The sequence below is a fragment of the Anomaloglossus baeobatrachus genome, chromosome 3, assembly GCF_048569485.1.
Source record: "Anomaloglossus baeobatrachus isolate aAnoBae1 chromosome 3, aAnoBae1.hap1, whole genome shotgun sequence".
NCBI lineage: Eukaryota > Metazoa > Chordata > Amphibia > Anura > Aromobatidae > Anomaloglossus > Anomaloglossus baeobatrachus.
The window spans coordinates 690077063-690104371 of NC_134355.1; the positions used below are offsets into that span (position 1 = coordinate 690077063).

General features: G+C 49.1%; 1 protein-coding gene across 2 annotated transcripts; it reads right to left on the reverse strand.

Moving 5' to 3' along the window:
• Positions 1-1153: 1153 nt before the first annotated feature.
• On the reverse strand, positions 1154-12891 carry LOC142297080 (uncharacterized). Of its 2 annotated transcripts, none has more exons than XM_075341328.1 (4): positions 12734-12891; positions 4567-4662; positions 3895-3995; positions 1154-2835 (listed from the first exon to the last, which is right to left on the reverse strand). In XM_075341328.1, exons 2-4 carry the CDS (start codon positions 4629-4631, stop codon positions 1877-1879), a joined length of 1125 nt encoding a protein of 374 aa, XP_075197443.1. In that variant the 5' UTR covers positions 4632-4662; positions 12734-12891; the 3' UTR covers positions 1154-1876. The 2 variants fall into 2 exon arrangements, with proteins under 2 accessions (XP_075197443.1, XP_075197444.1); XM_075341329.1 differs by having other exon boundaries at positions 1154-2832; positions 12734-12890.
• Positions 12892-27309: the final 14418 nt, after the last annotated feature.

Consider the following 27309-nt stretch of genomic DNA (forward strand, 5'->3'; position numbering starts at 1 on the left):
ACCAGGAGGGAGACAGTAGATACCAGGAAGGGGACAGTATATACCAGGAGGGGGATAGTATATACTAGGAGGGGCCGAGAATATCCGGGAGGTGCCGAGCAGGGGGACAGTATACACCAGGAGGGCTCCAGGAGAAGGACAGTAGATACTAGGAGGGAGACAGTAGCAGGAGGGCCCTAGGAGAAGGACAGGGAGGGTGAGTACAATGTTGTTGTTTTTTTTTCATTAGACAGAACAGAGAAATACTTACCAGGATGGGGGCATATATACCAGGAGGGGGACAGTAAATACCAGGGAGGCCCAGTGTATCCAGGAGCCCAGCAGAGGGACAGTATATCCAGGAGGGGCCCAGAAGGGGGACAGTATACACAAGGAGGGAGACAGTACCAGGAGAGCCCTTAGGAGAAGGACAGTAGATACCAGGAGGGGGACAATAGATACCAAGAGAGCCCCAGGAGGGTGACAGTATATATCAGGAGGGGCCCAGGATGGGGACATATATACCAGGAGGGAGACAGTAGATACCAGGAGGGGTCCAGCAGGGGGATATTATACACCAGGAGGGCCCAAGGAGGGGGACAGTATATACCAGGAAGGCCCCAGGTGAGCAAGTAGATACCAAAAGGGGACAGTAGATACCAGGAGGGGCCCAGGATGGAGACATATATATACCAGGATGAAGACTTTTTTTTTTTAACGAGGATGGGGTTATATATAGACACACACAATGATGTGGGTTAGAATGGGGATCGTATATGCTAAATATACATTAGAACAGGGTGAGGGACATTACTACATAATGAGGGTGGAGAGAGCAACTCGCATGTCTTTATAGGATTTAGGATGCTAAATGTATACATACATATTCTGAGCAACATATCGAGAGGGGTGGTGGGGCAGGTCCAAATTGTGCCCCAGGGCCCAACGAACTCTAGTTACACTATTGGCAGGGAAATTCAAATTTCTTGGTTGAATTTGTGAAAATTTTCCAAATTTGAATTTAGGCAAATTTGCTCTTTTCTAAAAATTACGAAACTCTGATTTTATATTTTGTGAGGAAATATTTTCACAAAATCACAGATCCCCCTGTGCATTAGCTCTACCCGTCGGTATGGACCACATTCGAGCATCCAGTGCTACGTCAGCTCCTGGGACACATACAAGCTCTGCTCAGCGTGTACTCAGCTCTTTATTGTTGATCGTGAACATACAGCAAGTGAATCTTCTACAGAACTTGTTCTAGAGCTGACGATTTACCTGGGTCTTGTGTAACAAAACTAAGTCATGTGTACCATCAGTGCTCATGTGAGGTAAAGGGGGGCAAAAGACCCCCATACAAAGTCAATGGAAAAAGGTTAACCTTATTTAGGTAAGGACGAGGTGGGTGGTTGTGTGGTTACTCTAGTACCCCAAGTTCTACTCTACTACTAACGCTCTAGAACTCCAACTGTCAATGTTAGTCCTACAATATAACGAGAAGTCCCAAAAAGAACCAAAAAAAGAAAGAATCGGAAAGCCTTGATTGGGTTGAGGAGTATTGGTAAGACTGAAGTTAAGATCGGAATGTGTCCCCAAACCCAATGATCCAAAAGTATAACAGAGGTCTTCAAGGATCTGCACAATGATCCTCTGAAGAACATCAAACACCAGGACTGCCCAACTGTAAAAATAACGCATGCTACATCCATTAAGTTGTTTCAAAAATCGGAGCTTCAGAAAGTTTCAGTCTTGAGTTTGGTCAAAGTCATCCTTCTCTCCATCCCTAGATGTGAGGCCATGAGGTGAGATAAGAACCTTTAATATAATCATGAAGTTTCTAGGCATCGAAGGAAAATTCCAGGACATTGTTAGTCGAAAAGGCCACCAACCGAAGATATTAATTTATGAGGACACACGAGTGGCTGGTGTAACTGTCCCTATTACTAAAGGTTCTCCCGCAGCCTCCGCATAGAAAAGTCTTAGTTCCTGAATGTGTCTTCTTGTGTCTCAAACAATTTGAGGCAGTGGAGAACTCTTTCCCGCATATAACACAGGCATGGGGCTTATCTCCAGTGTGGACCCTCTGGTGCACAATAAGATTGGAGTTGCTGCTGAAGCACTTTCCGCACTGGGAACAGATGTGCGGCTTGTCTTCCTGGTGGACTCTTTGTTGGAAATCCTGCTCAAATTCTGAAAAAGTGAGGAGCTTGTCTTCGGCGTGCACTGTCCGGTGGACCTCCAGCTCAGAGTGACGGGTGAAGGACTTGCCACAATAGTCGCATGCATACGGCTTCTCTCCCGTATGGGTTTTCATATGAGTCGCAAGGTTGGAACTTTGACTAAAGCAATTTCCACAAATGCTACAAGTGAACGGTCTTTCTCCGGTGTGGGCTCTTTTATGTCTGTTCAGCTGGGACTGGAGCCTAAACCGCTTGTGGCACACAGTACAAGACCATGGTTGTCTTTCCTCGTGGGCCTCTTTATGGAGATTGTACTCAGTCACGTCTTTACAAACTTCCCCGCACTCGCTGCAGGTCAGACTGCTGTCCTCCGAGTGGTTCCTCTGATGTTTCCGGTACCCTGATCTGGTGTAGAAGGTCTTATCGCAATTATTACATTTGTAGATGGTCTCTGTCATCAATGTAATGTTCCCCGCAGAATCGATGGTGCTTCGTTCTCTGGCTATCGACTTCTCGGGAGAGGACCTATCAGAACTTTGTGCTCTGTCACGTGGCTTGTAAGCTCTTCTACCACGTTTGGTCACCACATGTCGAAGATTGGATTTGGCTTCAAAATTTGATTGGGGGATGGTTTGGACGTCTTCATATAGATCGATGCAGCTTACTTCTTCATCTGCTGGGAAGAAACATGACGAAGGGCGTCAGAAACGGACGTAACATACAAATCTTAATGGAAGGCTAAGACTCAAAGTTATTATTCACAGTATTTATATGAAAGGCATATTGGAGTCTCCAGAAATTGTCACTAGAAATGAAAAATTGTTTAAAAGAACTGAAGTCCTCAGTGGTTGATACCTTTCAATGGCTAACTGAAAAGATGGTGATAATAGCAGCTCCAGACTACTCAGGTCTCTTCATCAGGCATGGTATAACACAAAATCTGAAGAGCCACAGTTCTCTACTGGCTAACACGGTACAAAGATATATTTTACCTGTATCACTAGTGATGAGCGGGCACTACCATGCTCGGGTGAGCACTACTCGTAACTAGTGATGAGTGAGCACTACCATGCTTGGCTGCTCGGTACTCGAAACGAGAAGGACTTAACTCGAGTACCGAGTATAATGGAAATCAACGGGAAACTTTAGCTATTTTCCAGAAGATCTTTCTTAAAAATGCTCGAGTTTCCCATTGACTTCCATTATGCTCGGTACTCCAATTCAGCCCATCCAAATGTCCAACCTGCTTGTTTCGACTACCCAAGCATGGTAGTGCTCGCTCATCACTAATTGTCAACTAACCCGTGGATTGGTGATAATTGTTAGTTTGGTTTGGGTCTCACGTCTTGGGAACACCAACAACTTGAGTTCTCGTTCTATCCTGGTGTTGATGACCACGGCCAGAAGGAAAGGAATTGAGCGTCACCGGCTCCTATCTCCAAGAGAACAAGACGAGCCGGAGACACAAGCCTCTCATCTGGTGATGGGTGGTGCTCCATGCTATGGCACCTATACCAGTCCACCAATTACCTATCCAATGACTAGGTGAAAAGTTATGTCGACTGAACGACCCTTATTTTTTTTTTCTGGGCTCACTGGTGTTTTCCATTCTGGCAGATGGGCCTTTGGGCACTCCCCAGGTGCGGCTGCCACCTTTCCTCCCTTTCCTCCGCCAATCACATATGTAATATGAAATTGAATGTCCAAAAACTAAATCCTGATCCAGAAGACCCACCTGAACTGAACGTTCTTTTGAAAGATGTCCCGTGTGAATAGACGTCCCAGACATCTTCTTCTTTGTATTCAGACAGATGATCCAAGTCTTCAGGACCCAACCTTACCAGAAGGGAGAGAAGAGTCAATGAGTGGTGGAAAGGGATGGATCCGAAAATGACATCTATGATGACATGAAGTAGAAGGAGGAGAAGGATTGTAGGATGGTTAACTCCATGAAGAACCATGGAGGGTCTGACGGCTCAGGGACCTCCGTGATGGGTTGTCTAGTTGAGTTGGTGTTGGCCATTGAATTACAACCTGCCCGATCCTTTGTTCTTCCGGGAAATAACTCATCGCAAAAATAGTCTAGAGGGGACAGAAGGGTCTCACAGCAGCAGAAAGGGAACTGTGGGACTATGGGAGAGGGGTCTCCAGACTAGTACCCCTGCGGGGAAGACACCATGTTATCGTGAGCATGGCGGCATAGCGCTGTCACTGTCCTGGGGACTTTATGGTCACTGTCAGTGTTATGGAGACACGGCAGCAGACAAAGGCATGAGGATATGGCGTGAGGATATGGCGTGAGGATATGGCGTGAGGATATGGCACGGTGGCAGGTTCGTGGATATTACTGTGCAGACACTTTTGGCATTACAATATATACGGCACTGATAGAACAACATATATTTACCAGCAGACGTCGGAGTCCGATGAGTTCTCGTCGTGGATTACGTAGTGCGATGCTCCCGCCATCATTCCTGCCGTCTCACAGTCATACACGGGATTCCTGAAGACAATAGAGTATAAAATACCAGAGAAACCCCAAAATAGTGACACTCAAACCCCAAAAATACTGGTAGTAAAAGAAAAAAAAAAATCCAAATAATCTGCCATCACCAGGACAGCCAAAAAGAGCGGGGGTCCTGCCATACAGGAGAGGCAAACTCACCCTCCCCTAGACCCCCAGGGACAGCATCATTACCCCTTGCACTGCTATAGACCCCCAGAAACAGCATCATTACCCCTGCACTGCTATAGACCACCAGGGACAACATCAGTACCCCTCACTGCTATAGATCACCAGGAGCAGCCTCAGTACTCCCTGCACTGCTATAGACTACCCGGTACAGCGTCAGTACCCCTGCACTGCTATAGACCCCCAGGGACAGCATCATTACTCCTGCACTGCTATAGACCCCCAAGGACAGCATCATGACCCCTGCACTTCTATAGACCCCCAGGTACAGCATCAGTACCCCTGCACTGCTATAGACTACCAGGTACAGAATCAGTACACCCTGCAATGCTATAGACCCCCAGGTACAGGATCAGTACCCCTGCACTGCTATAGACTACCAGGTACAGGATCAGTACCCCTGCACTGCTATAGACTACCAGGTACAGGATCAGTACCCCTGCACTGCTATAGACTACCAGATACAGGACAGGATCAGTACCCCTGCACTGCTATAGACTAGACTACCAGATACAGGACAGGATCAGTACCCCTGCACTGCTATAGACTACCAGATACAGGACAGGATCAGTTACCCCTGCACTGCTATAGACTACCAGGTACAGAATCAGTACACCCTGCAATGCTATAGACCCCCAGGTACAGGATCAGTACCCCTGCACTGCTATAGACTACCAGGTACAGGATCAGTACCCCTGCACTGCTATAGACTACCAGATACAGGACAGGATCAGTACCCCTGCACTGCTATAGACTACCAGATACAGGACAGGATCAGTACCCCTGCACTGCTATAGACTACCAGATACAGGACAGGATCAGTACCCCTGCACTGCTATAGACTACCAGATACAGGACAGGATCAGTTACCCCTGCACTGCTATAGACTACCAGGTACAGAATCAGTACACCCTGCAATGCTATAGACCCCCAGGTACAGCATCAGTACCCCTGCACTGCTATAGACTACCAGGTACAGGATCAGTACCCCTGCACTGCTATAGACTACCAGGTACAGGATCAGTACCCCTGCACTGCTATAGACTACCAGGTACAGGATCAGTTACCCCTGCACTGCTATAGACTACCAGATACAGGACAGGATCAGTTACCCCTGCACTGCTATAGACTACCAGGTACAGGACAGGATCAGTTACCCCTGCACTGCTATAGACTACCAGGTACAGCATCAGTACCCCTGCACTGCTATAGACTACGAGGTACAGCATCAGTACCCCTGCACTGCTATAGACTACGAGGTACAGCATCAGTACCCCTGCACTGCTATAGACTACGAGGTACAGCATCAGTACCCCTGCACTGCTATAGACTACGAGGTACAGGATCAGTACCCCTGCACTGCTATAGGCTACGAGGTACAGGATCAGTACCCCTGCACTGCTATAGACTACCAAGTACCGGATCAGTACCCCTGCACAGCTATAGACTACCAAGTACAGGACCAGTACCCCTGCACTGCTATAGACTACCAGGTAAAGGATCAGTACTCCTGCACTGCTATAGACTACCAGGTACAGGATCAGTACCCCTGCACTGCTAGAGACTACCAAGTACAGGATCAGTACCCCTGCACTGCTATAGACTACCAAGTACAGGATCAGTACCCCTGCACTGCTATAGACTACTAGGTACAGGATCAGTACCCCTGCACTGCTATAGACTACCAGGTACAGGATCAGTACCCCTGCACTGCTATAGACTACCAAGTACAGGATCAGTACCCTTGCACTGCTATAGACTACCAAGTACAGGATCAGTACCCCTGCACTGCTATAGACTACCAAGTACAGGATCAGTACCCCTGCACTTCTATAGACTACCAGGTACAGGATCAGTACCCCTGCACTGCTATAAACTACCAAGTACAGGATCAGTACCCCTGCACTGCTATAGACTACCAGGTACAGGATCAGTACCCCTGCACTGCTATAGACTACCAGGTACAGGATCAGTACCCCTGCACTGCTATAGACTACCATGTACAGAACCAGTACCCCTGCACTGCTATAGACTACCAGGTAAAGGATCAGTACCCCTGCACTGCTATAGACTACCAGGTACAGGATCAGTACCCCTGCACTGCTAGAGACTACCAAGTACAGGATCAGTACCCCTGCACTGCTATAGACTACCAAGTACAGGATCAGTACCCCTGCACTGCTATAGACTACCAAGTACAGGATCAGTACCCCTGCACTGCTATAGACTACCAAGTACAGGATCAGTACCCCTGCACTGCTATAGACTACCAGGTACAGGATCAGTACCCCTGCACTGCTATAAACTACCAGGTACAGGATCAGTACCCCTGCACTGCTATAGACTACCAGGTACAGGATCAGTACCCCTGCACTGCTATAGACTACCAGGTACAGGATCAGTACCCCTGCACTGCTATAGACTACCAGGTACAGGATCAGTACCCCTGCACTGCTATAGACTACCAGGTACAGGATCAGTACCCCTGTTTTGCTAAAGACTACCAGGTACAGGACCAGTACACCTGCACTCCTATAGACTACCAGGTACAGGATCAGTACCCCTGCACTGCTATAGACTACCAGGTACAGGACCAGTACCCCTGCACTGCTATAGACTACCAGGTACAGAATCAGTACCCCTGCACTGCTATAGACTACAAGGCACAGGACAGGATCAGTTTCCCCTGCACTGCTATAGACTACCAGGTACAGGACCAGTACCCCTGCACTGCTATAGACTACCAGGTATAGGATCAGTACCCCTGCACTGCTATAAACTACCAGGTACAGGATCAGTACCCCTGCACTGCTATAGACTACCAAGTACAGGATCAGTACCCCTGCACTGCTATAGACTACCAGGTACAGAATCAGTACACCCTGCAATGCTATAGACCCCCAGGTACAGGATCAGTACCCCTGCACTGCTATAGACTACCAGGTACAGGATCAGTACCCCTACACTGCTATAGACTACATAAAAACAAAAAAGTGAGCCGGAGTATGAGATGGTATACATGGTACTTGTGAGACCATGTTCACACTGGCCATCAGACAAAGCGAAACCAAGGAAAAAATTGTGAAAACATACCCTGCTGTAACTAAATAAAAGCATAGTGCATATAAACATAGGGTTCTTAGTAAACACTGTTTTTGATCAAAAAAAGCATAATGCTATCCCACCAACGCCAAGGTGTATACCATCTCATACTCCGGCTCACTTTTTTGTTTTTATGTAGTTTTTTTGTATTCAGTACAAACAGGGAGTGGCCCCCTTCTCAGCGAGCTGGACATTTCATTCTGTGAATCCCCCTGACTGTGTGTGTCCTGTTGGGACCCGGTCGCTCTCAGCCCTTAGCCATATTGAGGCCTATTTTAGACCCATGGTAAGGTTTTAATGTTGGGAGTGTAGGTACTGTCCCAACTGGGTACACCTTGGCGTTGGTGGGATAGCTTTACGCTTTTTTTGATCAAAAACAGTGTTTACTAAGTACCCTATGTTTATATGCACTATGCTTTTATTTAGTTACAGCAGGGTATGTTTTCACAATTTTTTCCTTGGTTTCTCACTGCTATAGACTACGAGGTACATCATCAGTACCCCTGCACTGCTATAGACTACGAGGTACAGCATCAGTACCCCTGCACTGCTATAGACTACGAGGTACAGCATCAGTACCCCTGCACTGCTATAGACTACGAGGTACAGGATCAGTACCCCTGCACTGCTATAGACTACCAAGTACCGGATCAGTACCCCTGCACAGCTATAGACTACCAGGTACAGGACCAGTACCCCTGCACTGCTATAGACTACCAGGTACAGGATCAGTACCCCTGCACTGCTATAGACTACCAGGTACAGGATCAGTACCCCTGCACTGCTATAGACTACCAAGTACAGGATCAGTACCCCTGCACTGCTATAGACTACCAAGTACAGGATCAGTACCCCTGCACTGCTATAGACTACTAGGTACAGGATCAGTACCCCTGCACTGCTATAGACTACCAGGTACAGGATCAGTACCCCTGCACTGCTAGATACTACCAAGTACAGGATCAGTACCCCTGCACTGCTATAGACTACCAAGTACAGGATCAGTACCCCTGCACTGCTATAGACTACCAAGTACAGGACCAGTACACCTGCACTCCTATAGACTACCAGGTACAGGATCAGTACCCCTGCACTGCTATAGACTACCAGGTACAGGACCAGTACCCCTTCACTGCTATAGACTACCAGGTACAGAATCAGTACCCCTGCACTGCTATAGACTACAAGGCACAGGACAGGATCAGTTACCCCTGCACTGCTATAGACTACCAGGTACAGGACCAGTACCCCTGCACTGCTATAGACTACCAGGTATAGGATCAGTACCCCTGCACTGCTATAAACTACCAGGTACAGGATCAGTACCCCTGCACTGCTATAGACTACCAGGTACAGGATCAGTACCCCTGCACTGCTATAGACTACCAGGTACAGGATCAGTACCCCTGTTTTGCTATAGACTACCAGGTACAGGATCATTACCTTTGCACTGCTATAGACTACCAGGTACAGGACCAGTACCCCTGCACTGCTATAGTCTACAAGGTACAGGACAGGATCAGTTACCCCTGCACTGCTATAGACTACCAGGTACAGGACCAGTACCCCTGCCCTGCTATAGACTACCAGGTATAGGATCAGTACCCCTGCACTGCTATAGACTACCAGGTACAGGATCAGTTCCCCTGCACTGCTATAGACTACCAGGTACAGCATCAGTACCCCTGCAATGCTATAGACTACCAGGTATAGGATCAGTACCCCTGCACTGCTATAGACTACCAGGTATAGGATCAGTACCCCTGCACTGCTATAGACTACCAGGTATAGGATCAGTACCCCTGCACTGCTATAGACTACCAGGTATAGGATCAGTACCTTTGCACTGCTATAGACTACCAGGTACAGGATCAGTACCCCTGCACTGCTATAGACTACCAGGTACAGGATCAGTACCCCTGCACTGCTATAGACTACCAGGTACAGGATCAGTACCCCTGCACTGCTATAGACTACAAGGTACAGGATCAGTACCCCTGCACTGCTATAGACTACCAGGTATAGGATCAGTACCCCTGCACTGCTATAGACTACCAGGTATAGGATCAGTACCCCTGCACTGCTATAGACTACCAGGTATAGGATCAGTACCCCTGCACTGCTATAGACTACCAGGTATAGGATCAGTACCCCTGCACTGCTATAGACTACCAGGTATAGGATCAGTACCTTTGCACTGCTATAGACTACCAGGTACAGGATCAGTACCCCTGCACTGCTATAGACTACCAGGTACAGGATCAGTACCCCTGCACTGCTATAGACTACCAGGTACAGGATCAGTACCCCTGCACTGCTATAGACTACAAGGTACAGGATCAGTACCCCTGCACTGCTATAGACTACCAGGTACAGAATCAGTACCCCTACACTGCTATAGACTACCAGGTACAGGATCAGTACCCCTGCACTGCTATAGACTACCAGGTACAGGATCAGTACCCCTGCACTGCTATAGACTACCAGGTACAGGACCAGTACCCCTGCACTGCTATAGACTACCAGGTATAGGATCAGTACTCCTGCACTGCTATAAACTACCAGGTACAGGATCAGTACCCCTGCACTGCTATAGACTACCAAGTACAGGATCAGTACCCCTGCACTGCTATAGACTACCAGGTACAGGATCAGTACCCCTGCACTGCTATAGACTACCAGGTACGGGTTCAGTACCCCTGCACTGCTATAGACTACCAGGTACAGGATCAGTACCCCTGCACTGCTATAGACTACCAGGTACAGGATCAGTACCCCTGCACTGCTATAGACTACCAAGTACAGGATCAGTACCCCTGCACTGGTATAGACTACCAGGTACGGGATCAGTACCCCTGCACTGCTATAGACTACCAGGTACGGGATCAGTACCCCTGCACTGCTATAGACTACCAGGTACAGGATCAGTACCCCTGCACTGCTATAGACTACCAAGTACAGGATCAGTACCCCTGCACTGCTATAGACTACCAGGTACAGGATCAGTACCCCTGCACTGCTATAGACTACCAGGTACGGGATCAGTACCCCTGCACTGCTATAGACTACCAGGTACAGGATCAGTACCCCTGCACTGCTATAAACTACCAGGTACGGGATCAGTACCCCTGCACTGCTATAGACTACCAGGTACAGGATCAGTACCCCTGCACTGCTATAAACTACCAGGTACGGGATCAGTACCCCTGCACTGCTATAGACTACCAGGTACAGGATCAGTACCCCTGCACTGCTATAGACTACCAAGTACAGGATCAGTACCCCTGCACTGCTATAGACTACCAGGTACAGGATCAGTACCCCTGCACTGCTATAGACTACCAGGTACGGGATCAGTACCCCTGCACTGCTATAGACTACCAGGTACAGGATCAGTACCCCTGCACTGCTATAAACTACCAGGTACGGGATCAGTACCCCTGCACTGCTATAGACTACCAGGTACAGGATCAGTACCCCTGCACTGCTATAAACTACCAGGTACGGGATCAGTACCCCTGCACTGCTATAGACTACCAGGTACAGGATCAGTACCCCTGCACTGCTATAGACTACCAGGTACAGGATCAGTACCCCTGCACTGCTATAGACTACCAGGTACGGGATCAGTACCCCTGCACTGCTATAGACTACCAGGTACAGGATCAGTACCCCTGCACTGCTATAAACTACCAGGTACGGGATCAGTACCCCTGCACTGCTATAGACTACCAGGTACAGGATCAGTACCCCTGCACTGCTATAAACTACCAGGTACGGGATCAGTACCCCTGCACTGCTATAGACTACCAGGTACAGGATCAGTACCCCTGCACTGCTATAGACTACCAGGTACAGGATCAGTACCCCTGCACTGCTATAGACTACCAGGTACAGGATCAGTACCCTTACACTGCTATTTTTTTTCTATGCAGCTTGCATAACTTTACATTTTCATATATCGGGCTTTTAGACATGGTGATCTAATATATGTTTATCTTTTTAATTTATCTTTTTTAGTGTTGCCAAAAGTGGGGACAATTTAGACTTTAGTTTCATTTTTTTTTTACTTTTTTGTTTATTTTGATTTATTTTGTAACTTTGGGGATTTATTTTTTCTTATTGGTTTCCCTAAAGGATTTAAATTTAAAAAAAAAAGATCTGCAAGAATCTTGTTACAAATGTGATGACGTAAAATAAAAATAAAAAAAAAATCACTAAATTCCTTTAGGAAAAATTGCTCTAAAACGCGTGACGCAAACTGTGAGTGATCGGGGCCGTATAGCGCTAATAACGTGTATATATACATATATATACGCGGCAGCGTCAGGCGTTCTAGCCCATCCGCGCTCGGCGAGATCCCGCCATCACAGACGACCTCGTAACAACCAGTTACGCAAAAATATCCTTTTAATGTGATGAAATATTGCGCTTTTGTGCCATATTTGGGTGGGGGAGGGGCAGGGGGTCTCTTTGCAGGTGACTGTCTCATCATTATACAACAGTCTGCACCTCTTTGTAAAACTACAACTCCCAGCATGCCCTGGCAGCCGGCGGTTACAGACCACTTATAGCCCCACATTTGCACAATACAGACCACACAAACTTTACACCCCCCAAACCCCACATTAATGAGAGTCATTGGCACAATGAGGAGGATGCATTCCAGGAGCATGGAGGGGGCTGAGCAGCCGGACCCTGCACCTTGCTCTCCCCTCTGGACCTGCACTGGTTAATCCCCCTCCCCCCCTGCAGGCTGTGCCCATCCCCCCTCACTTACAGTGCAGACCCTCATCCCAGGGTGGGGTGCCGGGCTCCTGGGTATATGGGGGTCCCCCGAGTCTGCAGACAGATCCTGAATGGTGCATGTGTCAGGAAAGGAAGGAGCACCCAACCCAGGAACCAGATCCCAAACAATGCTCTCCCTGACTGCGGCATTCTGGGAAATGTAGTCTTATGTGATCAGCAGGAGGAGGCCGGGATCAGGTCACAGCCAGCCCCTATCCCCCTCCTCCCAAACTGCTGCATCCCCAGGATTGTATGGGAATATCCGCAGATCCGGACGAGCGAATCGTCAGTAAATCGGAATCAGATTGCGATGGAAAGTTCTGCAACTTCTAATAAACTTTCTACACTCAGTATTGTCAATATGGCTGATTAGTGCCAATAAATAATACAGTCATCCCCCGCCGAAATCACACAGCGATACAGTGTTACATTGCACCAGGGAGAAGCGTCTGTGCGGATTGTTACAATGTATCAGTGATCGTCTGGTCTGGATTGTTACAATGTATCAGTGATCGTCTGGTCTGGATTGTTACAATGTATCAGTGATCGTCTGGTCTGGATTGTTACAATGTATCAGTGATCGTCTTGTCTGGATTGTTACAATGTATCAGTGATCGTCTGGTCTGGATTGTTACAATGTATCAGTGATCGTCTAGTCTGGATTGTTACAATGTATCAGTGATCGTCTGGTCTGGATTGTTACAATGTATCAGTGATCGTCTGGTCTGGATTGTTACAATGTATCAGTGATCGTCTGGTCTGGATTGTTACAATGTATCAGTGATCGTCTGGTCTGGATTGTTACAATGTATCAGTGATCGTCTAGTCTGGATTGTTACAATCTATCAATAACTATCCTCTCTGATTGTTACAATCTATCAATAATTATTTTCTTTTCTCCAGATTGTTGCAATGTATCAGTGATTGTAACAATCCAGACCAGACTATCACTGATACATTGCAACAATCTGGAGAAAAGAAAATAATTATTGATAGATTGTAACAATCCAGACCAGACTATCTATCAATAACTATCCTCTCTGATTGCTACAATCTATCGTCTCTCAGATTGTTACAATGTTTCTTTATTTTCTGTCGGATTGTTACAATCTATCAATAATTATTTTCTTTTCTCCAGATTGTTGCAATGTATCAGTGATAGTCTGGTCTTAGATTGTTACAATTGATCAGTAATTATCTTCTCTCGGATTGCTACAATCTATCAATAATTATTGGCGCTCTCAGGTTGCTACAATGTATCAGTGATCGTCTGGTCTTAGATTGTTACAATGTATCAATAACTATCCTCTCTGATTGTTACAATCTTTCGGCTTTCAGATTGTTACAATGTATTCTCTGTCCAGATTGTTACAATCGATCACTAATTATCTTCCCCCGGATTGTTACATTGTATCAGTGATAGTCTGGTCTTAGATGTTACAATGTATCAATAACTATCTTCTCTGATTGCTACAATGTACCAGTAATTATAGTCTCTCGAATTGTTACAATGCATCAGTGATTATTTTCTGTCCGGATTGTTACAATCTATCAATAATTATCTTCTGCAGATCGTTACAATGTATCAGTGATTATTCTCTGTCCGGATTGTTACTTTGTATCAGTCTGGCTTTCGCATTGTCTACACTGGATACAACTGTAACAAACCCTCAGCTGTGAATTGTATCACATATCCTTTTTCTTCCCCGTATTCCTCGAGCCAGACCTTTTCTATCGCTTGCAGCCGGACCAGGGCTCGTATACTGTGGGACGAGTTGTAGATTTGATCAGCGCCGTTCACTTTACCAGATAATGAGCTCAGAAGTGGGGGGGATCCACGTTCTATGAAATTACAAAAAATAAGAAATGTGCAACTCGGCCATTGTGTTCTGTGTTGTGTGTTACAGCGATGATTGTGGCCCGATTCTCCAGGACGGTCACAGGACAGCAGACTGGTCGAGAAGCAGTTAAGAGCAGCGAATCAAACAATCTATAGGCACTGACACACTGAAACAGAAACCTGCACAGAGGCGGCTTGTGGTAGGAGAGATATTTGGAGAATTAATCTGGTGCCACAAGAATCCATGATCCTCGCTGTAGAGCTGCCGGGGGCACAGAGAAAGGGGGCGCAGGGGCACATCCACCAGGGTCTTGGCCAAATTCTTCATGAGGGCTTAGCAGGTGAGTGCCACCCCTGTACCCCCCGGTATACACCCGGACTGTATCTCACCCGGTATCTCAGCTTTCCCAGATCTAGTTACACTGCAGGTACAAAAATCAAGAGTGTTTTTGAAATCACCCAAAAATATGCAGAACATTCTCACAAATCTGCACTTTGCATAGTGATGCTACAATGTGTAAGAAGTGTTAAAATGTGTAGAAATAGCACCTCCAGGGGTCTGCTGAAGACCCCCTGCCTGTCGTCACGCAATCCATGGCTGCAGTTCATAGGAGACGTTGATCTTTGCCTTACACAGCAGTGCCGCTGTATTGCTGTGTTATTCTGTCATACAGAGTTTTGCACAAACTTTGCCATCTTTCACGGCAGGATTGGACTCTGTTCAGATTGTAGTTTCTGACTCTCCACCTGATGGTTTCTCTGGTGTCTGGGATCAACCCAGGCAGACTCAGACATCGACCTGCTGTGTGCTGATTCATGGGCAGGCTAGATAGAGTTAATATCTGCTCGTCTGCTTGCTCACATGTTGTGGGGAGACTTATCACATCTGCTGCTCTCCTATTAATGCTGGAGGAATCCTTCTACCCATGCCAGCTATAGCTTATTCTGTGTTGGTGTGTGAAGTGTGGTGCCCCACTCTCTCTTTCTGCTGAGCCTTTATAGCTCAGCGTTGGCACACTTGCTGAAGACTCACACAGGAGGTGGTGGAGATGCGGTCTCAGGTGGTGCAACATCTGCAGCGTATGACGGGTCTGCTGGTCGCAGCCCAGACACAGCCCTCCAGACAGATTTGCGTTGTGTTTTTTCTCTATTTTCTAATAAATATATATATATATACTTTTTTATTCCTTGTGGGAGCGCCATATACCTGGATCTGTCACTGGCAGTAGACACTATCGGCACTACATTGGAGGGTCTTCCTGCAGGATACTAGGTTGGCCGCACCCCGGGGCCAAACTTTTATTCATTGTTGTGCCTTATTTAGCACGACCCATTCAGGTGAGCACAATTCTTGTCTATTTTTCTTTTACAATACTAAGATAGCGCCACATTTCTTCTCCTTTCCCAAGAGACTTCCAAGGATCCTGATAGAAATGTGACTTCATCTACGCGATACACTCCAAGGAGAATGTACAATGAATGCGTTATATCTTTTAATAATAAGTCAGTAGATGACCAAAGCACTTTCATATGGGACCTCATCCATCACTTGTCTGACACCCCCAAGGATTGTGAGTTCCTCCATCATCACAGACATCTCACCGAAGGACGAAGGTCCTACCGGCCGCCCCATGGCTCGTTGCACATCTTTATTCCTCAGGCTGTAGATGATAGGGTTTAACATTGGGGTTATGATCGTGTAGAACACCATCATGAAACACTGGGACTTCCCCAGTCGCTAGGATAACCACCGAGGGCGGGCACCACATGGGGTAGAAGTAGGAGCAACCATCACACTTTTAGACAGAACCTTCCTGGGCACAGCTTGGGACAACACCTAGCACTGACAACTGTAGATAGTGTTTCCTCTTTCCTCATGGACCCGTGGCTTGGAGCAGGAGGCTCGGCCCAGGTTCCAGATAGTTACAGAGGGACACTTCACTAAAAGACTTTCAGGGGCACCGGCGGTTACCACCAACTATCCGGGATCGGCTGGAGCCCATCGTGGCAGAGGACGGTACTCTGGGCAGCGCCTGAACAACCTGTGAGTAATAAGACTTGGAACCGCAGCCCCTGCCTCTGCCTCTCCTTATCCGGTGCCGACGCTCAGCGCTGCGGCACCAACGTGGACTACCACTATCTCCGCCATCCTCCCGGATTAATCCCGCTCTGCCTGTGGGAAACGACACCATCCCGGCTGCATTTAACATCTGCCCCGGTGCCTGGCCGCAAACCACAGGTGACGTCATGAACCTAAAAAACTTTCCTAACCTCCAACTACTACATCCTGCTTGCCACCCTCCAATCCTCCTTCCTTTACGCTTCGGGGCAACGGAACTGGGCCAGGCCCCCTTGTGACAACGCAGAGGATCTGCACCCCCGGCCCGGCAACGAATAGGTTAAAACACCTGCCCCGTGGGGCACTACAGATGCACTCCGTCACCCCCAATGAAAGGTAAAAATAAACCTGCAGGGCGCGGCCAGTGAAGTAAATGGCCTTCTCCAATGCAAGGAAGTTGACCAGCATCTTAGAAACGATGATGGATGTGTAGAAGATGTCCAAGAAGGACAGGCTGGACAGAAAGTAATACATGGAGTTGTGGAGACGCGAGTCTGTTCTTGCGGAAAGGGCAAACGGGCTCTCATGGCACACACCAAGCTGGGGAGTGGACTACTGTCGCTGAAGCATAGGCAGTCAAATTCTACAAAATGAGGTGCAGGAGAAAGGCGGGAACCACCGAACTGGGTGGGGGACCAGACGCAGCCGGCTGCGGGCACCGACCACCATCCTTTTTGGTTTACCAGAGACTCCGGTGTATCTGTCATTTATGAGTACAACATTGCCCTTAGGCCACGCACCGCACCACACTGCACTAACATGCCCGCACCTCGCAACCACCAAGCCCCGGGACCATCACCCCTTGCCCACAGAGGGGTCAACACCAGGCTGCACAACACCGTCCCCGAGAGCCTAGTTAGTGGCAGCGGTGGTGTCCACATTCACCACAACCCGTGGGTGGCGTCACGAACTTAAATCCCTAAACACCGCGGCCCCGGCCGTGAACCTCCCCACCGAAACTCCTCACGTAGCGCCAGCCTCCCTTCAGAGCGACGTGACCCCCGGGTCCTGAGGCGCTCGAGCTACCCACCGACAAGCCCGGATCCGAGGGGCTCAGCTGCGGCCCAGTGTGGGGCGGTACATAAGGCGGGCTTTACACGTTGTGACATCACTAGCAATTGCTAGCGATGTCCAGCGCGATAGTACCCGCCCCCGCCGCACATGCGATATCTGGTGCTTGCTGCTGTAGCGAACATTATCGCTACGGCAGCTTCATACGCACATACCTGCCCTGCGACGTCGCTGTGACTGCCGAACTATCCCTCCTTCAAGGGGGAGGTGCGTTCGGCGTCACCGCGACGTCACTAATCGGCCGGCCAATAGGAGCGGAGGGGCGGAGATGAGCGGGACATAACATCCCGCCCACCTTCTCCCTTCCGCATTGCCGGTGGACGCAGGTAAGGAGATGTTTGTCGCTCCTGCGGGTTTACACACAGTGATGTGTGGAGCTGCAGGAATGACAAACAACATGGTACCTGCGGTCGACCCGACATTATGAAAGTGACCGACTCTACACAGATCAGCGATATTTTACGCTTCTGTGCTCGTTCATCGTCGCACCTAGGATTTACATGTTGCGATGTCGCTACCGGCGCCGGATGTGCGTCACTAACGACGTGACCCCGACGATATATCGGTAGCGATGTCGCAACGTGTAAAGCCCCCCTAAGACTTGGATAGAAGGATCCATGTAGAGCCAGATGAGGATGAACTCGGTGACTGTGCTGACATTGCTAGGACGCATAGTGAATATCACAAAACTGGGGAAATATCAACATTTTCAAAATAAAGACATAGAAATATCAGAATGTTTAAAGTGTATTAAAGGTAGGTTTAAAATTCAATGGAGGCCATGACAGAAACTGCAAAACCTCCTGAGAACTCTCCAGGTCGCCATGTTTTGGTGGTTTAGGGCAGATGCACAGATCTGGTGCCACCATTGGGAACCATGTAATCTTGAGATCAGACCTGTATGTGCTGCCCGGAGTCAAGGTAGACGTTCCAAAAATGATCCAATATCAGATATCAGTGAGAGGCAAAGTATGTGACCCTTTGCTTTTTACTGGTGTGACCACTTGTGCAGCAATAACAAAATCTCAACATTTCTGGTAATTGCTGATTATTCCTGCACATCGGATGGAGGAGTTTCCATCCATTCTCCCTACAAACAGCTTCAGTTCTGTTATGTTTTGTGGTTTCCTCCATGAATTTCTCTCTTCGGGTTCTTCTACCACATTTCTATAGGATTGAGGTCAGGACTGTAACGCTAGAGGCCGGTGTAGGGGGAGCGAGTGGGGTTTGTGGACCCACTTGGCCACAGGGGGGACCCGGGGTTACCATTTACTAGGAGGGGCTTAACTAAGCGCTCACTGCGTGGCGGACACCAGGTATAACTCCCAGGTCAGTGACCAGACTGTAGCAGCTGACCCTCAGGAGAGGGAATGGCTCAGGTAGGCTGGACAGGCAGGTATGGAAAGGAATGGTGGTCACGGCAGGGACAGATAGGTATGGAAAGGCAGGTACTGGTAACAGACACAGTGATAACTGGACCTGACAACTAGCTATACAGACAGGACACTGACTAACTCAAAGTGTTGCGCAGGCACCTCCCCTAATGGGAGGGTGTCTTAAATACACAGTGTCTCACAGCTATAGGCTGAGAGGCATTTGTGGGGAATAGCGCGCTGGTCTTTTAAGAGGATGGCTGTGTGCACACATGTGCACGTCTTGGGTGCACTCCCGGGAACCCTGTGCGGCATGTACATGGTCTGGGAGGGGAGGAAGGCAGGAGACCATGTTGAAAGCCGAGTGGCAGCTGGGGAGAACGGGACCCAGCAGGGGCAGTGAGCAATTAGGCAACCCTGCAGGGGACTGTGATTCAACCAATCCAAAACATCACCTTCATTCTCCTGTAAGCCTTCTTCTGTAGGACAACCTGTGGCTTTGTGTCACTATCTTGCCAATGATCCACATTGTCTTGAGTCTCAGCTCATGCACAGCTGTCTGCACATTTTCCTACAGAATTTGCCTATAAAATTCAGAATTCATTGTTCTAACACTGATGGCCGCCATCCGGGCCCAGACCCAACAACACAGCCCAAACCATGATGCCAACATCAGATGTGTCACAAATGCAGGAGGTTTGGGGGGGGGGGGGGGGTTGCTGCAGTGCAGTGACTTTTTTTCTCCAAACACAATGCTTCTCATTAATATAAAAAAAAGCTCCATTTTGTCCTCATCCATTCACAAAACATTGTTCCAATATCATTCTGCCTTGTCCAGGAGATCTAGCAAACTGCAGACAGACAACAATGTTATATTTGGAGAGCAGTGAACCCTGCCATACACACCTTTGTTGTTCAGTGTCCTCCTGATGGTGAAGTCAGGAATATTCCATTAGCGAATGTGACAGGGCCTTTAGTTGCTTAGAGGTGACCTTGGGTTCCTTAGTGACCTTACAGACTATTATACATTTTACTTTTGGAGTCTTCTTGGTGGTCACTCTTGGGGAGGGAAACAAAGGTTGTGAAGTTCCTCCATTTCTATACAGTTTGACTGTGAATTGTTGGAGTCCAAACTCTTTAGAGATGGTTTTGTAGCCTTTTCCAGCATGAGGATCGCTAACAACTATTCTTCTGAGGTCCTCCGAAATCTCTTTTGTTCATGCCGTCATACACCTACACAGACTTTAATAGACTTCTGTTCGTAAAATAAAACAGGCGGCCCACTCACGCTGGATTGTCATCCTTTTGATTGAAAACACCAGGCTCTATAACTTCATCTTCAATCCGAAAGGTTCACATACTTCTACCACTCACAGACGTGATATTAGGTCACAAAGTCCTTTTGAGAAGTTTGTTTCTGATCATAATGACTATAGTAAATCTGAGATGATTGAAGGTCACAGACTTGTGTCATCTCTTCTGTATCAAAAGATCTATTGGAGGAACCTTCACACGGAATATTTCCTTTCAGCAAAAACGTTTCCTTATTTTCTTTGGGAAGAAGCCTGAAACTTTGTCCTACTCCTATGAGTATTTATTTTTTCTCTTGGGATGTTTTTGAGATAATTTTTGTGTAGTGTGTGGACACCCAAAAGACTTAGTAAAGCCACTTACGTATAGAAGACGTGGAATGGTCCAACAAAGGAAAAAATATTGTTCTTCATCCAGATTTAGGTGATAACTTCTTGGGGCTTCTTCTGGAAGAGTTTCCACCGCTGGTGTCTTGTCGGAGGTTCCCGGTCTCCCCACATCTCTTCGTTTACAGGAGTTGTATCAATTTTCTCTCCAGTATATAACACCCTGCAGTATATTATCTAATTCCCAATCTTCTCATTATCGGTGGAGCGGAGCTGCTTCTACACGTCCAAGACTAAATAACTGGAGGTCCCTAAATTCTAGGTCATTACGTCTAGTGGAGCCTGAGAGTATTGTGCTTATAGTCATTACTATTTAGTGTGATGGGACATATGGTATGTAGAAATGTAAGAGCATCAGTGGAAATATAACATCTTCTAAGGGTGTCCTCCATCCACGGGCAATATTGGGATAAGGACACGGTGCCAGGATTAGATACTCAAGTTGTGGGGAAAGGATTGGTGGACTCTCTGACTTCTAGATGACCATTGATCGGCTATTAACTGGTGCCTGCTCTGGTGCTCTGTGAGTGAGCAAAGTAAACTTCATCAGGTTTCAATGGAGTGAACGGGTCACTAGCCCCCGAGGTGGAAGGAGCTGCTGGAGCCCTTGTTGCTGGTCTCTGACTGCAGCAATTAAGCTGGGTTTTATACTTTGTTGTTTCCTCTGTCTGTTGTACCTTTCCTTCTTGTTGAATTAGTGCAGCAGTGGGACTAGAATCCTCACTGGCCAGCTCACATTATAGGGTCTCTCAGGGCTTCAGGTATCCTGCTCAGTGACCGGTGAGGAACCTGTATATTGTAACGCCCGTCCCTGCCAGGTCCCGAGGGGGGCGCTCATCCTCTCACCTGCACCAGTCCAGTTCCAGTGTAGCTTCCATGCGTGCCCCCGCTCCTAACCTCCAGTGGCAGCGTCCTTCCCCTCACCTCCCCCGTGGCTCTGCTCCTGATTCAGGTCCTGCTGTGGTTCCCTCTCACTCCCGGGTCGTGCGCTCTGCTCCAGAGTCTGCTGCGGCTTCTTCCTGCTTTCAGGCCACATGCAGATCTGCAGTAAGTGATCTTAGGCCGCATGCGAGGCCACGCTCCCTTTCTTAAAGTGGTAGCATCCCATTTCCTGGAAGTGAGCTCAGAGGTCACCAGTTACCTAAACTGGTATTTAAGTTCGCCTTCCCTGACAAAAGGCGCCCGAGCAACGCTGCTTATATTGCGTTGCTAGTATCCAGGCCCCTGTGTGCTATTGTATTGTGTTTTTTCACCTGCTATCCATTCCTAACCTTTGTCTCATTCTAGTGCCATACCTGCTGTGGATGCCACACCTGTGCCATACCCGTGCCATACCTGCTGTGGATGCCACACCTGTGCCATATGCGTGCCATACCTGCTGTGGATGCCACACCTGTGCCATATGCGTGCCATACCTGCTGTGGATGCCACACCTGTGCCATACCCGTGCCATACCTGCTGTCGAGGGCCACACCTGTGCCATACCTGCTGTGGATGCCACACCTGCAGTGGATGCCATATCCGTGCCATGCCTGCTGTGGATGCCACACCTGTGCCACACCCGTGCCATACCTGCTGTGGAGGGCCACACTTGTGTGTCGCCCTGGGCAAGCCAGGGGACACAGGTCACACACCACCACACCCTACATCCCAGTTAGGAACACCAAAGCTAAACAAAAATCCTTGTTGCCTTCCTCAGAGGCTGATGATTCACACCAGGGGGTGGGCCAGGCGGTTGGCTCCGCCCACCGAGGAGTTCACAGCTCTGGAGGCGGGAAAAACCAGTAGTTGAAGTCTAGCTGAGGGCTAGGAAGGAGTAAACAGCTAAGATGAGCTAAGTAAGTAAAGTGGTAAAGGAGGAAAGCAAGAGTGGTGACAGAGAAAAGCCTGAAGTAGTCCAGCTGTGTACAGGACAGGTCAGCAAGGTCAGCAACGGCGGTGACTGTCTGGAGGGGGACCGTTTGGAAGTTCCTGGAAGGACCCCGGAGGCTGTGTGCCCGGCGGTCTGGAGCAGTGTTCCGAAGGACAGTCAGCACCAGGGCAGGGGCCTCTCGGACCCCGGCAAGGCTAGGAGTCGCCAGAATTTGCCAAATCCGTCAGTGAAGGGGACGTAGATCCCCCAACAACCAAGTCCCGATTGAAGGCAACAGCCCAACCAGAGTAGGAGAGACACCGCCACCGCCAAGGCACCAGTTTCTCAGGGCCAGCGCCTGCGGGCAAAGAGTAGAGCTCCCCCGGTCCAGCTTGAAGCCGGGGAGCGGGTTACCGGTGGGGACCCATCGCAACCAACAAGTAAACATAGGTGCAAGGAAGAGGGACATCACCGTCACCTACTGGGAGAGCAAGTGCAGCCGTCCGTGGGACCGTCTTACCAGCCGTTTGGTTTACCGTAAAAACTGTGTCAACGTCTCAGGCTGAGTGAGTACCACAGTGCCGCAAGGCACAGCGCTGCCCCCGCGTCCCTGCGCCCACCAGGCCCTGCACCTCCCAAGCCATCACCGGGCCCCGGGATCACCAACCCCTACCCACGGAGGGGCAACACAACACCTGGCTGCTCCGCATCACCATCCCCGGGATCCCCATATAGAGCAGCGGTGGTGAAATCACCACAACCGTGGGTGGCGTCACGGACAATAAACAATCCCCACACCCAACAACCCCCTTTCACTCACGGGCGAGGAGTGCCGCTCGAGAAACCCCCGGGATCCGGCCCACGGCTCGAGCCACCACTGAGCAGCAACCGCCGGACCCGAGCAGAAGGGGGTGAGCGTAGTGTGCTGACACCCTCCTCCCCGCCCGCGACACTTGTGCCATCCCCGTGCCATACCTGCTGTCGAGGGCCACACCTGTGCCATACCTGCTGTGGATGCGACACCTGCTGTGGATGCCACACCTGTGCCATATCCGTACCATACCTGCTGTGGATGCCACACCTGTGCCACACCCGTGCCATACCTGCTGTGGAGGGCCACACTTGTGCCATACCCGTGCCATACCTGCTGTCGAGGGCCACACCTGTGCCATACCCATGCCATAACTGCTGTAGACGCCACACCTGTGCCATATCTGTGCCATACCTGCTGTGGACGCCACACCTGTACCATACCTGTGCCATACCTGCTGTGGAGGGCCACACCTGTGCCATACCCATGCCATACCTGCTGTAGATGCCACACCTGTGCCATACCTGTGCTATACCTGCTGTGGAGGGCCACACCTGTGCCATATCCGTGCCATACCTGCTGTGGAGGGCCACACCTGTGCCATACCTGTGCTATACCTGCTGTGGAGAGCCACACCTGTGCCATATCCGTGCCATACCTGCTGTGGATGCCACACCTGTGCCATACCTGTGCCACACCTGTGCCCCCACCTGGGTCATACCTGCTGTGACGATGCATCAGTACCATCCCTATTGTGCCTCATCAGGAAACACTCAGAGACTGTACCTGGCCTAACAGAGACTATCGCTTCTGGTCCCAGGCTGCCGTGCATTTAGGCCCTTTGGGAAAAGCAAGTCACAGGCCCTGTATAGGGGTTTGCTGCTGGTCGCTTCCTCAAGGGAGTCCAGTGCACGGTCCAGTGGGTCCACCCCCCGGACGCTCGTCGCCCCTCGGTGAGCATCACATATATGGACTGACTAGGAGTTGAGGGTGCAGCTACAAATGAGTACAGGAGGTGTCCATCATCCCCTTCCCTACACCAGAGCCCACCATTGTTTAAGTGTCCCCGGTGTACACCTTGTTTATTGTGCACCTCACCTTGTGCTGGACTCTCCCCAAGTCCATGTGTGACAGAAATACAATAGATATCCTACATTTGGGATACCCCATGATGCCATAATTGGCACAATTTTTTTTTTGTAAATGTATGGATACCATTATTGCCCCAGAAGTTGTCTTTCCATTATCGCGCATGACACCTTTGACATGATGTAGGACACCATTGACGATTCTGCCTCGTGCTTACAACCTATAGATGAGATCTCCGATCCACCACAGACAAAATCAGGCTCGGGCCTTTGTTGGTCTCACATAGAGCACACTGGGACCATGTTGCCTCACAGTCTTCCACCAATGACTCAGTCTCTTACATGGATCGCACTTTCTGCTTCTCTATGTCTTCCACCTAGACCCCCTCCCAAGGACTGCATTTATGGGACCCTGCACCATCCACCTATACAGTCACTGCAGGGTTTCGTAGAGTTGGCCATCTCACTATGAGACAACTCGGTCACACAGCAGGTCCACCAGTTGCTTTTCTCTACTTTCTCTTGACCCAAAGTGATCCTCCTGACACACTGCTGTAACCCACCACTAGTCCTTCAATGGGTTTCCGATTTCCCACAGCCCCAGGAGACCCTGAGAAGCTCCTAAGAGGGATGGTAAAGGCAGACATCCTCATTCCTCACCAGTGGAGGAGCACACAGAACATTTGCAAATTAGAGATGAGTGGATATCTTCATATTCGAAATTGACAAATCAAACAAATTTTCCTGGAACATTTGATTTGCAGATAAGTGTCATGAGTGACCGACAGTCCTGTGGTGTCTGGCAATAGAAGGTCACAGCATTTGGCTGTGCAAACTGTTTCCTGATCGTCTATTGTTTCTGCTTGGTTTTCATCCTTTTCCCTTTAGGACCCTGTGGCTGCTATTCATCAGTACTTTCCTTGTCTTCCTATTACTGATTGCTGGTGATATTTCATATATCTTCATCAAGTCTTCAGTGCAAGCAGGTGGCTTGCATCCATCTGGAGAATCTTGGTGGTTGTTGCATTTTCTCTCCCTGAGTAATCTGGAGATAAGTTGTTTGTTGTTTTCCCTTGTTTGTTATCCCTGTCTGTCCTTTGCTGCCTAGTGGGGCTGACAAAGAGCTCATCTCATCCACTCAGTACCTTATGCCCAGATGAGGGTCAGCCTAGGGTCAGGTGTCCAGCTTGGCACATAGGTGTGCAACCTACAGTGAAGGAAATAAGTATTTGATCCCTTGCTGATTGTGTAAGTTTCCCACTGACAAAGACATCAACAGTCTATAATTTTAAGGGTTGGTTAATTTTACCAGTGAGAGATAGAATATCCAAAATAAAATCCAGAAAATCACATTGTATAAATTATATACATTTATTTGCATTTTGCAGAGAGAAATAAGTATTTGATCCCTCTGGCAAGCAAGACAATATTTGGTGGCCGTTCCCTTGTTGGCAGCCAGCAGTCAGGCGCTTTTGTAGTTGATGATGAGGTTTGATGTCGGGAGGATTTTGCTCCTCTCCTCTTTGCAGATCATCTCTAAATTATTAAGATTTTGAGGCTGTCAATTGGCAGCTCGGAGCTTCAGCTCCTCCATATGTTTTTATGGGTTTATGGTCTGGAGACTGGCTAGGCCACTCCATGACCTTAATGCGCTTCTTTTTCAGCCACTCCTTGGTTGCCCTGGCTGTATGTTTTGGGTCATTGTCGTGCTGGAAGACCCAGTCACGACCCATTTGTAATGTCCTGGCAGAGGGAAGGAGGATGTCACTCAGGATTTTACGGTACATGGCTCTATCCATTGACCCATTGATGTGGTAAAGTAGTCCTGTGCCCTTAGCAGAGAAACACCCCCAAAACATGTTTCCACCTCCATGCTTGATAGTGGGGATGGCTGCACATGGGCCTTCTTCAGACAGAACGGCTGCACGTGTGCTTTCCTCAGACGGGCCGGCTGCACATGGGCCTTCTTCAAACAGAGCAGCTGCACATGGTCCTTCTTCAGACAGACCGGCTGCACATGTGCTTTCTTCAGACGGGCCGGCTGCACATGTGCTTTCTTCAGACGGGCCGGCTGCACATGTGCTTTCATCAGACGGGCCAGCTGCACATGGAACTTCTTCAGACAGAGCGGCTGCACATGGGCCTTCTTCAGACGGGCCGGCTGCACATGGGCCTTCTTCAGACGGGCCGGCTGCACATGTGCTTCTTCAGACGGGCCGGCTGCATGTGGGCCTTCTTCAGACAGGCCGGCTGCACATGGGCCTTCTTCAGACAGAGCGGCTGCACATGGGACTTCTTCAGACAGAGCGGCTGCACATGGGCCTTCTTCAGACGGGCCGGCAACACATGTGCTTCTTCAGACGGGCCGGCTGCACATGAGCCTTCTTCAGACGGGCCGGCTGCATGTGGGCCTTCTTCAGACAGGCCGGCTGCACATGGGCCTTCTTCAGACGGTCCGGCTGTACATGGGCTTCTTCAGACTGGCCGGCTGCACATGGGCTTCTTCAGACGGGCCGGCTGCACATGGGCCTTCTTCAGACGGGCTGGCTGCACATGGGCCTTCTTCAGACGGGCCGGCTGCATGTGGGCCTTCTTCAGACGGGCCGGCTGCACGTGGGCCTTCTTCAGACGGGCCGGCTGCACGTGGGCCTTCTTCAGACGGGCCGGCTGCACATGGGCTTCTTCAGACTGACTGGCTGCACACGGGCTTCTTCAGA

Excerpts from the sequence above, each read along its gene's own strand:
- LOC142297080 (XM_075341328.1), bottom strand. The coding sequence starts at position 4,631 with ATGATGGCGGGAGCATCGCACTACGTAATCCACGACGAGAACTCATCG. Across the intron at positions 3,996-4,566 it reads TCGGACTCCGACGTCTGCTG|GTTGGGTCCTGAAGACTTGG; the intron begins GTAAATATATGT and ends CCTTCTGGTAAG. Across the intron at positions 2,836-3,894 it reads CAAAAGAACGTTCAGTTCAG|CAGATGAAGAAGTAAGCTGC; the intron begins GTGGGTCTTCTG and ends GTTTCTTCCCAG.